The following is a 13,041-nucleotide window of genomic DNA, read 5'->3' on the forward strand; positions in this document are numbered from 1 at the left end:
TACCTTCAGACCTTTCAGCTTCCCAAGCACCTTCTCCTTAGTAATAGCAACTACACTCACATGGCACACGCAAATTTCTGACACACTGCTGGTGTCCTCCACAGTGAAGACTAACACAAAACACTTATTAACTTTGTCTGCCATTTCTTTGTCCCCTATTACACCTCTCCAGCATCATTTTCCACTGGTCCAATATCCACTCACCTATCTTTCACACTTTATATCTAAAAAACTTTTGGTGTCCTCTTTAATATTATTGCTTAGCTTATCTTCATATTTCATCTTTTCTTTCTTTATGCTTTTTTTAGTTACCTTCTGTAGCTTAAAAATTTCCCAGTCCTCTAAATTCCCACTAATGTTTGCTATACTATATGCCCTTCCTTTTGCTTTTATGCTTCCTTTGACTTCCTTTGTCAGCCACAGTTGCCTCATCCTCCCTTTAGAATACTTCATCATCTTTGGTATGTATCTATCTTACACCTTCCAAATTGTCCCCAGAAACTTCAGCCATCGCTGCTATGCCATCATCCCTGCTGGTTTCCCTTCCAATCAACTTGGACTCCTCTCTCATGCCTCTGTAATTCCCTTTGCTCCTCTGTAATACACAAATCTAGTTCCACTCAAGAATTGTTTTCCCCTGGTGGGCCCAAACAGAAGCTGCTCTAAAAAGTCACCTCAAGGGAGATGGCTTTCTACAAATTCCCTTTCTCAGGATCCAGCATCAACCTGATTTTCCCAATCCACCTGCATATTGAAATCCCCCATGACTATCATAACATTGCCTTTTCTATTTCTCGTTGTAATTTATATTCCACATCTTGGCTACTGTTTGGAGGCCTGTATATAACTCCCAACAGGGTCTTTTTATCTTTGCAGTTTCTTCACTCTACCGACAAGGATCCCATGTCACCTCCTTTTAATGATTTGATTTCATTTTCTTAACCAGAGCCACGCCACCCCCTCTGCGTACAATGTGTATCCTTGGACATTAAGCTCCCAACTATGACCTTCTCCTAGTCACAATTCAGTCATACATACCAATCTGCAACTGCGCTACAAGTCCATCTACCTTATTCCATATACTGTACACATTCAAGTATAACACCTTCAGTCCTGTATTCATCGCCATTTTCAATTTGCCCTTTGCCCATGTTACACTTCAAGCCATTCCACTTACTACAATTGTGCCCCGTCATCTGCCTGAGCTTCCTCACAGTCTCACTACACACTGCATCTAATTGTATACCGACTGCCAAACCTTCAGCCCTGTCACTGCTGCTCCCACCCCCCTGCCAAATTAGTTAAATATTCCCCAACAGCTCTACCAAGCCTTCCCACAAAGATATTGGACCTCCCTGGGTTCAGGTGTAACCCGTATTTTTTGTACAGGTCGTAAGAGATTCAGAAGTCTGAAATCCTTCCCACTGCAACAATTCCCTAGCCACTCATACATCTGCCAAATCATCCCATTCCTGCCCTAACAAGCCCTTGGTACAGGGAATAATCCAGAGATTATTACCTTGAAAGTCCTGCTCTTCAGCCTCTTCCCTAACTCCCTGCACAGGACCTCTCCAACCTTTCCACCTATGTCACTGGTGCCAATGTGCATGGCGACCTCTGGATGCTCACCTTGCCTCTTGAGAATCCTCTGCAGCTGCTCCGAAACTTCCTTGACCCTAGCACCTGGGAGCAACACACCATCCTGGAGTCTCTTCTGTGGCCACAGCATCTCCTGTCCGCTCCCCTAACTAATGGGTCTCCTATCACTAACGCACTACCTGACTTTACCCTTCCCTACTGAGCCTCAGAGTCTGTGTTGTTGGTGTAGTAGCACCTACAACAGACTTCGGAGTGAAAGGTCCCGGGCTCAAATCCGGCTGGCTCCTTGCACAAGTTCTACACCGGCTGGGTTGAGCATAGAGCTAGTAACTCGGCCTCGCAAAACCGACAAATGCTGAAGAAATGACAAGGTTGCCATCTGATGTGCCAAAGTGGCATGGGGTGGAACTGAAGCACAAAGCAAGCCACTGGCCACTGGCCTGGCTGCTGCTTCTGTGCCTTGATAAGTCATCCCCCTCACCCCCCCAACAGCATCCAAAGGGGTACACTTGTGACTGAGGGGAATGGCCGCAGAGGAACCCTGACCTGGTAACCTACTCCCTTCTACTTCTCCTGGTGGTCACCCATCTGCTTTCTGAAGCCTGTACTCTGGGTGCAACCACCTCAGTAAATTGTAATGATCTGATCTGTACAAACAGTGTGCAAAACAATCTTGGTACCTGTGACAATAATAAAAACACACACACACACACACACACACACACACTAACACAGCGTGACGCACACCCCTACCCTCAATGGGACTGTTGTGAGCATTCCCTGGTGTCCACGACAGCAGCACCTCCCTGGGTTGGAAGTTTTCCATTTTCAGGTCAACGGGTGGGTCTGGCCGATCTGAAAAATACAAGGGAGTCCAGTGAGGGGAAACCAGACAGAAACGGAGCGAGTTGGAGAGGAGGTCGAGGCTGAGGCGAGGGAAGTAGGCGTGGGGGTTGTGGGGAGGTAGAGTAGGCAGGCATAGGGAAGAAGGAGGGTTGAGGTGAGGCAAGCGTGGAGGGTTGGGGTAAGACAGGCGTGGGGGGTTGGGGTGAGATAGGTGTGGGGGGTTGGGGTGAGATAGGTGTGGGGGGTTGGGGTGAGACAGGCGTGGCGGGGTTGGGGTGAGACAGGCGTGGGGGGTTGTGGTGAGACAGGTGTGGGGGGTTGGGGTGAGATAGGTGTGGGGGGTTGGGGTGAGACAGATGTGGAGGGTTGGGGTGAGACAGGCGTGGGGGGTTGGGCTGAGACAGGTGTGGAGGGTTGGGGTGAGACAGACGTGTAGGGTGCTAGAGGGGAAACATGAAGGTGTGGGAGGGGTTAGGCAGGGTTGAAGAGGGGGCAGGTGGGAAGAGGAGAGGGGCAAGCAGGTGCGGGTGGGAGGAGGTGGAATTGCAGAGTCAAGAGTAGAAATGGACGAGGATGAAGGCATGGGGAGGCAAGCAGGTGCTGGTAGGAGGTGGGAATGGGGAGGGAGATAAGCCCATGTGCTTGGGAAGAGGAGGGGATAGGAGGGAGGCAGAGAGACAGGGGAGGGGGGAGATAAAGAATGAACAAAGTTAAATGAAGCAAGTGACCATGACATCCTCTGTTACATCCTCACCCTGGAATGTGTCAACCCCTGGTGTGGAGGGAAGTTGCTCCGAGCGGTGTGGAAACACCAATGGAGAATCCTACAAAAGGTAATGGATTCAGCCCAGTCCATCACGGGTAAAGCCTTTCCACCATTGAGCACATCTACATGAAACGGTGTCGTAGAACAGTGGCATCCATCATCAGAGATCCCCACCAGCCAGGCCATGTGCTTTTCTCGCTGCTGCCATCAGGTAGAAGGTACAGGAACCTCAGGACTCACACCACCAGGTTCAAGAACAGTTACTACCCCTCAACCATCAGGCTCTTGAACTAAAGGAGATAACTACACTCACTTGCCCATCCATTGAGATGTCCCCACAACCAATAATCTCATTTTAAAGACTCTTTATCTTGTTATTTCATGCTGTCATTATTTATTGCTATTTATTTATATTGACATTTGCACAGTTTGTTGTCTTGTGCATTCTGGTCGATTGTTCATTGATCCTGTTGTAGTTACTATTCTAAGATTTGCTGAGTATGCTCCCAGTTAAGGGCATCTCAGGGTTGTTTTTAGTGACGTATATGTACTCTGATAATAAAATTTATTTTGTGTTCTGAGTGAGGGGTCGATTACCTGTGCGGGAAGGGAAATTTGTGAGGTTGATGCCAGGATGCAGTCCAGGCTGGCCTCACTGGCTGCGGCAGACATTGGACAGGAAAACCCACTGCTCAAAAAAAGACTCTCCTTGGTCTGGCCAGATTTTCTGACAAAGCAGTGCACAGGGAACTGTACCTGTTCTTCGCTTATTTTTTCACAAATGTTTATTCACCAGCAAAATACCATAGAATAATCAGAGCTACGTAAAGTATTCATACTTTTAAATTTAAGAATGATTATTACTATCTACAACCAAGGGGCTCTCTGTCCCCAGAAATCCTCCATTGTAACAATAGAGACTAAGTGCTCCTTCTCCAAGGACACCTTCCAATTATCCCAAATGGTTGCATCACAGCCTGGTATTGAAACACCAATGCCCAAGAACAGAAAGTGATGGATACAGCCCAGTCCATCATAGGCAAAGCATTGAGACCATCTACAAGGACAGCACTACAAGAAAGCAACATCCATCATCAAGGAACTCCCCCCCCCACAAAAAACATCATCCAGGCTAGGCTCTCTTCTATCATTGGGCAGGAGTTACAGTTGGCTTAGATCCCACACCACTATGTTCAGGAACAATTAATCCCCTTCAACCATTAGGCTCCTGATCCAGTGAGGATAACTTCTCCCACCTTAACACTGACCTGATTCCACAGTCTGTGACTCATTTTCAAGAACTCTACAACTCAATAACGAGGTTAATAACGATGCGGATTTTGAAGTTGGTTAACTCTTCTTCAATTTATGCTAGTCATTCATTGATTCAATTTAAAATTGTACACCGTTACCATTTGACGAAGGAGAGACTTTCTAAAATCTTGTCTAATGTTGATAGTTATTGTGATAGATGTAAAACTGAGATAACTACACTGACACATATGTTTTGGTCTTGTTCTATATTGGAACAGTTCTGGAAGTCAGTTTTTTCAACAATTTCTAAAGCACTTAAAATTAATCTACAACCTAATAAATAAACTGCTTTTTGGAATAATTCCTCAAAATATTCATGGTATTTCAGTGTCTGACCAACATGTTATTGCATTTGTTACATTAATAGCTACGAGGGCCATTTTGTTGAAGTGGAAGGATACATCAGCTCCCACTTTGTCACAATGGTTCTCTCAAGTAATGTTATGTCTTAGTCTGGGGAAAGTTAGAAGTCGAACCTTTGAACCTTTATTTGATTTTGAGAAAAAATGGGGCTCATTTGCTTGTTATTATCATTTGAGCTAATTGTAAATTTTTTGGTATATTTTCTTTTCTTGCTAGCAGTTTGATGTTTATTTTTAGAAGCTTTTTGTATGACACATGGCTCCGGGGTTGTACACCTAATGGGTTTTTCTTTCTCACTTTTTCTGCTTAGTGGGTTTTTTTTGTTATCACAAATTTTTTTTTCAATCTTTAAGATAATGCCTTTTTTGAGACATTGTAAGTGTTGTTACTTCAATGTACTCGTGTTATTTCTTTTGTATAACATAACAATAAAAAGATTTGAAAAGAACTCTACAACTCATGTTCTCCATGTTATTTTTTATTATTTGAACGATTTGTCTTTTTTTTCCACATCGGTTGTTTGTCAGTATTTGTTATTTATAGTTTCTCATAAATTCTATCATGTTTCTTTATTTTTCTGTAAATGCCTGCAAGAAAACGAATCGTAAGGTAGCTTGTGGTGACATAGATGCACTTTGATAACAAATTTACTCTGACTTTTCACCCAGGCATGTAACTCCAGAAGAGCAACAGAGCCCTCAGCTGCCTTCTGCCGGATCCTGTGAGCGGCTAGGCTGGCCAAGCCCAGGAGCAGACCGACCAGGAGGTCCCCCCGAGCAACACACACTGAATGCCGGAAGAAGTCAGCAGGCCAGGCAGAGATGCTCTTTTCCACAGATGCTGCCCGGTCTGCTGAGTTCCTTCAGCATTTTGTGTGTGTGTGTCGCTTTGGATTTCTAGCATCTGTAGACTTTCTCGTGTTTGTGATCTCCTTGAGCGGTCGTCTCCCTCCAGATCAAGGGCGTGAGACTCAAGTGCAGCCAAAATTTGAGGAGCAGCCCCTTCAAATATTCAGATAGAAGCGGCAACCTCTCACATTCCATATACACATCCTGGCCACTGAAAAGACAGTTGACTGGGCAGTCAGTGAGTCAACTCAAGGATCTGTTGGACAGCACTGCTCGATGCAATACCTTTCACCCCAGGTCCCCAATGCACAGGGAAGGATTCCTGCACAAAAAGACCCCCGATGGGACATCTCTCGTTATTCAATTGGCAGGCAAGGACCAGGAAGTGAAAGAAAGACAGGAGCAGGAAGCCACACACAGGGCCAACTTGGAGATGATGATTTTCAGACCTTGGCCGAGGCAAGGAATGTTTCTTGTTTCCTGCCTGTTGCTGGAACCTCCCCACTGGTGTCACGAAGACACTGCACATCTTGTCAACAGATGCCCCTCTCCAATTCGGCCCATGACTTCCCACTCCAACACTCATACCCTGGGAAAACATGTTCGGCACATTCTTCAGAAGAAGGCCGAAGCAGTATTGCAGAGGAATATGCACTCTGTATTACAACATCTCGACTACAACACGCATACCCCACAGGGAGGAAGACCGCATCCAATATGAATGGAGATGGTCCACTTTACACTTATGGCTGTGAGGCTAAGCATTGCTCCAATGCCATTTTTATACTTGCTGATGACACCACTGTCACTGGCCAAATCAAAGATGGAGATAAGTCAGCACATAGGAGCAAGACTGAAAATCTGGCTGAGTGGTGCCATAACAATAACCTCTCACTCAGTGTCAGCAAGACCAAGGAGATAATTATGGACTTCAGGAGGAGGAAACTGGAGGTCCATGAGCCAGCCTCATTGGGGGATCAGAGTGGAGGGAGTCAGCAACTTTACATTGCTGTGATATCATTTCAGAAGACCTGTCCTGGGTCCAGCACGCAAGTGTTATTATGAAGAAAGCACAACACTGCCTTTATTTTCCTTAGAATTTTGTAGAGATTCAGCATGACATCTAAAACTTTGACAAGCTTCTATAGATGTGTAGTGGAAAGTATACTGACTGGCTGCATCACAGCCCACATCAATGTGCAAAAAACAACTGCAAATACAAAAAGTAAATAAATAAATGAATAAATAAGTGTACGGGGTCTCTTCTTTGTATGTTAAATTTAAAATGGCTTCTTTGTTATGTTAATCTTTTACATTGTTGCGTATGTGGATGAAACTGGCTTCTATGTTATGTTCAGTGCTGAGAAAGTCTCCAGTTGGACATTTGCTTGGGTTAGTACAGACAGCAGGTGCTATTAGGCAATGGGTGTTCATGTTATCATCCTTTGGGTGATAATGCTGTCTCATATGACTGAGGATGGGGTTTTTGGCGGGGAGTCGGAGAAGAGACGGAGAGGACGGTGGATGTGTGGGGGTTTTTAGCGGGGAGTCGGAGGAGAGACGGGGAGGACGGTGGACAGGGTTTTTGGCGGGGAGTCAGAGGAGAGACGGGGAGGACAGTGGACGGGGTTTTTGGCGGGGAGTCGGGGGAGAGACAGAGAGGACGGCGGACGTGCGGGGGTTTTTGGCAGGGAGTCGGAGGAGAGACAGGGAGGACTGTGGAGAGACGGGGAGTCGGAGGAGAGACGGGGAGGACGGCGGACGTGCGGGAGTTTTGGCGGGGAGTCAGAGGAGAGATAGGGAGGACAGCGGACGTGCGGGGGTTTTTGGCGGGGAGTCGGAGGAGAGACGGGGAGGACGGCGGACGTGCGGGGGTTTTTGGTGGGGAGTCGGAGGAGAGACGGGGAGGACGGCGGACATGCGGGGGTTTTTGGCGGGGAGTCGGAGGAGAGACAGGGAGGACGGCGGACGTGCGGAAAGGCTCCGATCGATCGCTCCGGGTGGTCCCGAGCCGTGAGTCGACAGGATCCAGGTGGTTGTCAGGAATTGACTGAGCTCCAACGGTTGCGCACGAAGAACTTGGACTTTGATAAGTCTGGCGCCTCTTTTTTTTTCCATTACTTCCTTTTCTGTATCGAACTGACATTAATTTCATAGACTTAGTAATATCTATAAAGTGTACTTGGTAAAACATACTGTGTGTGCTGGCTGATGATTGATGCTTGGGACTAATTCCGGTGGCATTGGTATAGCAACCGACCCAGTGGGAAGTGTTCAAGCTGGTGCCAGGCGGGGTTTCCCCTAGACATATACGAGCCAATATAGCTGAGTGTTACATAAGCAATAAATATGCAGAAACATGAAATGAAGAGTCCTTGAAAGTGAGTCTATAGGTTGTCAGAACCTTTCAATGATGTGGCAGTTATCTCCTTTTATTCAAGAGCCTGATGGTTGAGGGGTAATAACTGTTCCTGAACCTGGTGTTTGCATTCTGGGGCTCCAATAGCTTCTTCCTGATGGCAGCAGTAAGAAGAGAGCATGACCTGGGTGGTGTGGGTCCTTCATGATGGTTGTTGCTTTCCTGCCATAGCGGTTCATGTAGATGTGCTCAACGGTAGGGAGGGCTTTATCCACTACTTTTTGTAAGGTTTTCTGTTCAAGAGCATTGGTGTTTCCATGCCAGGTTGCGATGCAGCCAGTCACTATACTCTGCATCACACATCTATAGAAGCTTGTTCAAGTTTTCGATGTCATGCCGAATCTCCACAATCTCCTAAGTAGAGGTGCTGCTGTGCTTTCTTTGTAATTGCAGTTACATGCTGGGCTCAGGATATCCTCCGAAATAATAACACAAAGGAATTTAAAGTACCTGATACTTCTTACTCTGATCTCTGATGAGGACTGGCTCATGGACCTCTAGTTTCCTTTTCCTGAGGTCGATAATCAGCTCCTTGGTCTTGCTGACATTGAGTAGGAGGTTGTTGTTGTGGCACTGCTCAGCCAGATTTTTAATCTTCCTCCTATATGCTGATTCATCACCATCTTTGATTTGGCCTACGACAGTGGTGTCATTGGCAAACTTGAATATGGCTTTGGAGCTGTGCTCAGCCACACAGTTATAAGTGTAAAGCAAGTAGAGCAGGGGCTAAGCACACAGCCTTGTGAAGCACCTGCGCTGATGGAGATGGTGAAGGAGATGTTGTTGCCAATCCGACAGACTGGGATCTGCAAGTCAGGAAATTGAGGATCCAATGCACAAAGAGGTACTGAGGCCAAGTCTCGGAGCTTATTGATTACTTTTGAGGGGATGACAGAATTGAATGGTGAGCTGCAGTCAATAAAAAGCAACCTGATATATGCATTTTTACTGTCCAGGTGTTTCAGGGTTGAGTGAAGAGCCAATGCAATGGTATTAGCTATGGACCTATTGCTCCAGTAGGCAAATTGGAGTGGATCTAAGTCAATTCTCTAGAAGGAGTTGGTAAGTTTTATCACCAACCTCTCAAAATACTTCAGGCACAGTGGATGTAAGTGCTACTGGCCGATAATCATTGAGGCAGGTCACCACACTCCTCTTGGGCACTAGTGCAATTGAAGCCTGCTTGAAGCAGGTGGGTACCACACACTGCCAAACTGAGAGGTTAAAGACTTCAGCGAACATTCCAGCCAGTTGATCACCGCAGGTCTTTAGTACTCAGCCCAAGTACCCTGTCTGGGCTGAATGCTTTTCATGGGTTAACAACCCGAAAGCTGCTTGCACCTCAGCCGTAGAGATGGAAATCATAGGATCATCAGGGTCTGCGGGAGTTCGTAATGGCTGCTCCATGTTTTGACCATCAAAGCAAGCTTCACTGATTCAAGTTTAGTCCAGAATTGTTACTTAGCCCACAAGATGGCTTTCCGCAGATCAAACTTCGACCTCTTGCAACTTTCTTGATCACCAGATCTGAATGCCTCTGATCTGGCTCCCAACAGATTGCTGATCTTACGGTTCATCCAGGGCCTCTGATTCGGGAAGACTCTGAATGATTCTGTGAGGACAGCTGTTTCAATAAAGTCTATTACAACCATGGGTGTTTTCATTTAGATCCACAGATGAGTCCTTGAACACCGCCCAGTCCACTGACTCAAAGCAATCCTGTAGCTGCTCCTCTGCCTCCCACCACCACCTCTTTTTCATCCTAATCTCTGCAGCCTTGCTCTTCAGCCTCTGCTTGTGGACAGTTAAGAGAATGACAGCCTAGTGATCAGATTTACCGAAATGCGGTCTGGGCATGGAACAGAAGGCATTCCTTATCTGAGTAAATGGTGGTCTCATATATTGGGTCCTCAGGTACTACAGGTTATATTTTGATGGTAATTGGGCAGAATTTTCTTCAAGCAAGCCTGGTTGAAGTTCCCAAATACGATTTGAAATGCATCGGGATGGACTGTTTCTTGTTTGGAGACGGCGTCATGCAGTATTACAGTACGCTCTCACAGAATCTCCAAATGGCCTCACCTGCCTACCACCCATCCTTCCTCGCTTGGATCCACCCATCATATGCAAACTCCTGTTCCACTCCTTTACACTGGCTGCCTCCCTCTTTCTGTCCAGTCCTGGAGGAGGGTCTCGACCCTAAGATCTGAGTGCCTGCATCCCTCCACAGAGGACTTTTGCTCCATCCGTCACAACAGGGGAAATTCCCGTTAGCCACACATTTTAATTCTACTTCCCATTCCCATTCATTATAAATAGATAAATAAATAAACAGTTAATAGGATGCAGGAACAGTTTAGTGATGGGGCAAGTGAAGTTATCACCACTGGTACAAGAGCCTGGTGGTTGAGGAGAACTAACTTTTCCTGAACCTGGTGGTGTGAGTCCTGAGGCTCCTGTGTCTTCTTCCTGATGGCAGCAGTGGGAAGAGAGCATGTCCTGGGTGGCGGGGTACCTGATGATGATGCTACTTTCCATTAACAATGCCCTGTGTAGATGTGCTCAATGGTTCGGAGGGCTTTACCTGTGATGGACTAGTCTATATCCACTACTTTTTATAGGATTTCCCATTCAAGGCATTGATGTTTCCATACCAGGTTGTGACGCACTACACATATATACTCCACTACACATCACTAGAAGCTTGTCATGTCAAATCTTTGCAAACTTCTAAGAAAGTAGAGGCGTTGCTATGCTTTCTTCGTAATGGCACTTACGTGCTGCAGCCACTACTGATCCTCTGAAATGATAACTACGAGGAATTTAAAGTTGCTGACCATCTCCGCTTCTGATCTCCCTTGGCCTTGAGTGACACTGAGTGAGAGGTTGTTGTTTTGACACCACTCAGCCAGATTTTCTATCTTCCTCCCATATCCTGATTTGTCAACAACGGTCATGTCATCAGCAAACTTAAATATGGCATTGGAATTATACAGCCACACAGAAGTGCAAAGTGAGTAGAACCAGGGGGTTAAGTACACAGCCTTGTGCTGATGGCGATCGTGGAGGAAATGTTATTGCCAATCCGAACTGACTAGGGTCTGCAAGTGAAGAACTCGAGGATTCAATTGCACAAGGAGGTATTGAAGCTTATTGATTAGTTTTGAAGGGATAACAGCATTGAATATCGAGCTGTAGTTGATAAAGAGCATCCTGACATATGCACCTTTGCTGTCAAGACGTTCCAGTATTGAGTGAAGAGCCAATGTAATGGACCTATTGTGGTGGTAGGCAAATTGGAGTGGATCCAAGTCGTTTCTCAGACTGGAGTTGATATGTTTTATCACCAACCTCTCAAAGCACTTCATCACCGTGGATGTAAGTTCTACTGGATGATAGTTATTGAGACGAGTTCTTCTTAGGCATGGGTTATAATTGAAGCCTGCCCGAGGCAGGTGGGTACCCCAAACCGCCAAAGCGAGAGGTTAAAGATCTCAGTGAACATACCAGCCAGTTATTCAGCACAGGTCCTTATCTTCCTGAAGGACGCTCTTATGTCGGCCTCAGAGACTGAAATCACAGGATCACTGGAGGCTGTGGGAGTTCATGAAGGTTCCTCAATGAGCATAAAAGACATTGAGCTGATCTGGGAGCGAAGCCAACATATGTCGCCTGGTTTCACTTTGTAAGAGGTAACAGCATCCAAGCCCTGCCAAGGCTACTGAGCAACCTTCAGTGATCCGGAATTACCAGTTTGCAAGTATCTTACTTGGTTGCCAGACCTGAATGTCACTGACCTGGCCCTCAGCAGATTGCGGATCTCATGGTTCATCCAGAGCTTCTGACTGGGGAAGGGTCTGAACGATTTTGTGGGACACACTCGTCTACAGCTGATCTTATAAAGTCCATGACAACCATGGGGTATTCATTCAGATCCCGAGATGAATGCTTGAACACAGCTCAGTCCACTGACTCGTAGCAATCCCACAGTCGCTCCACTGCCTCTTGCAACCACCTCTTTGTTGTCTCAGTCTCTGGAGCCTTGCTCTTTAGCCTCTGCCTGTGTGCAGGTAGGAGAAGGACGGCCAAGTGTTCAGATTCCCTGAAATGTGGTCGGGTCATCGAACAGTAGGCATTTCTTATCATAGTATAGCAGTGATCTCGTGTGTTGGGACCCCTAGTGCTGCAGTTATATGCTGATGGTAACTGAGCAGAGAATTTTTCAATCAAGCTTGATTGAAGTCCCCAACTACGATATGAAATGTGTTAGGGTTCCCTGCTAGGTGATGGCAGCATTCAATACCTCGAGTGCCTGATTAGCGTCAGCTTTTGGTGGTATGTAATCTGTGGTCGGAAGCGTGGACGAGAACTCTCTTTGATGAATGGTCAGCATTTAATCATTAGGTGTTCCAGGTCGGGGAGAATGGGGGTACAACAAAGCTACCACTCCAAGCACTACAAAGAGTTTATCATGAAACACAGACCCCCAACCTATTTTGTAATTTTCTGGTAATTTTACATCTTGGAACCACACTGTAGCCACAAGACAACACATTTCACGCAATATGAGACAGTAATATTAAACCTGGCTCTGATTCACTGGACATTGTTAGCTGGGGCTGTGTGGAGACCTGAAGGGACAAACCCATCAAACAGTAGAGAGGAACACACATCAAAGTTGCTGGTGAACGCAGCAGGCCAGGCAGCATCTCTAGGAAGAGGTACAGTCGACGTTTCGGGCCGAGACCCTTCGTCAAGGCTAACTGAAGGAAGAGCTAGTAAGAGATTTGAAAGTGGGAGGGGGAGGGGGAGATCCGAAATGATAGGAGAAGACAGGAGGGGGGAGGGATGGAGCCAAGAGCTGGACAGGTGATAGGCAAAAGGAA

General features: G+C 46.4%; 1 protein-coding gene across 4 annotated transcripts in view; it reads right to left on the bottom strand.

The window, feature by feature from the left end:
- The window catches only part of l1cama (L1 cell adhesion molecule, paralog a), a 325,567-nt gene that overhangs the window by 54,620 nt on the left and 257,906 nt on the right, over positions 1–13,041 (bottom strand). For all 4 annotated transcript variants that reach the window (XM_072246918.1, XM_072246920.1, XM_072246919.1 and 1 more), the window contains one exon: positions 2,353–2,454. In XM_072246918.1, coding sequence (XP_072103019.1) covers positions 2,353–2,454 — 102 coding nt within the window. The remainder of the gene's footprint in view (positions 1–2,352; positions 2,455–13,041) is intronic.

Source organism: Mobula birostris, chromosome 29, assembly GCF_030028105.1.
Source record: "Mobula birostris isolate sMobBir1 chromosome 29, sMobBir1.hap1, whole genome shotgun sequence".
Classification (NCBI taxonomy): domain Eukaryota; kingdom Metazoa; phylum Chordata; class Chondrichthyes; order Myliobatiformes; family Myliobatidae; genus Mobula; species Mobula birostris.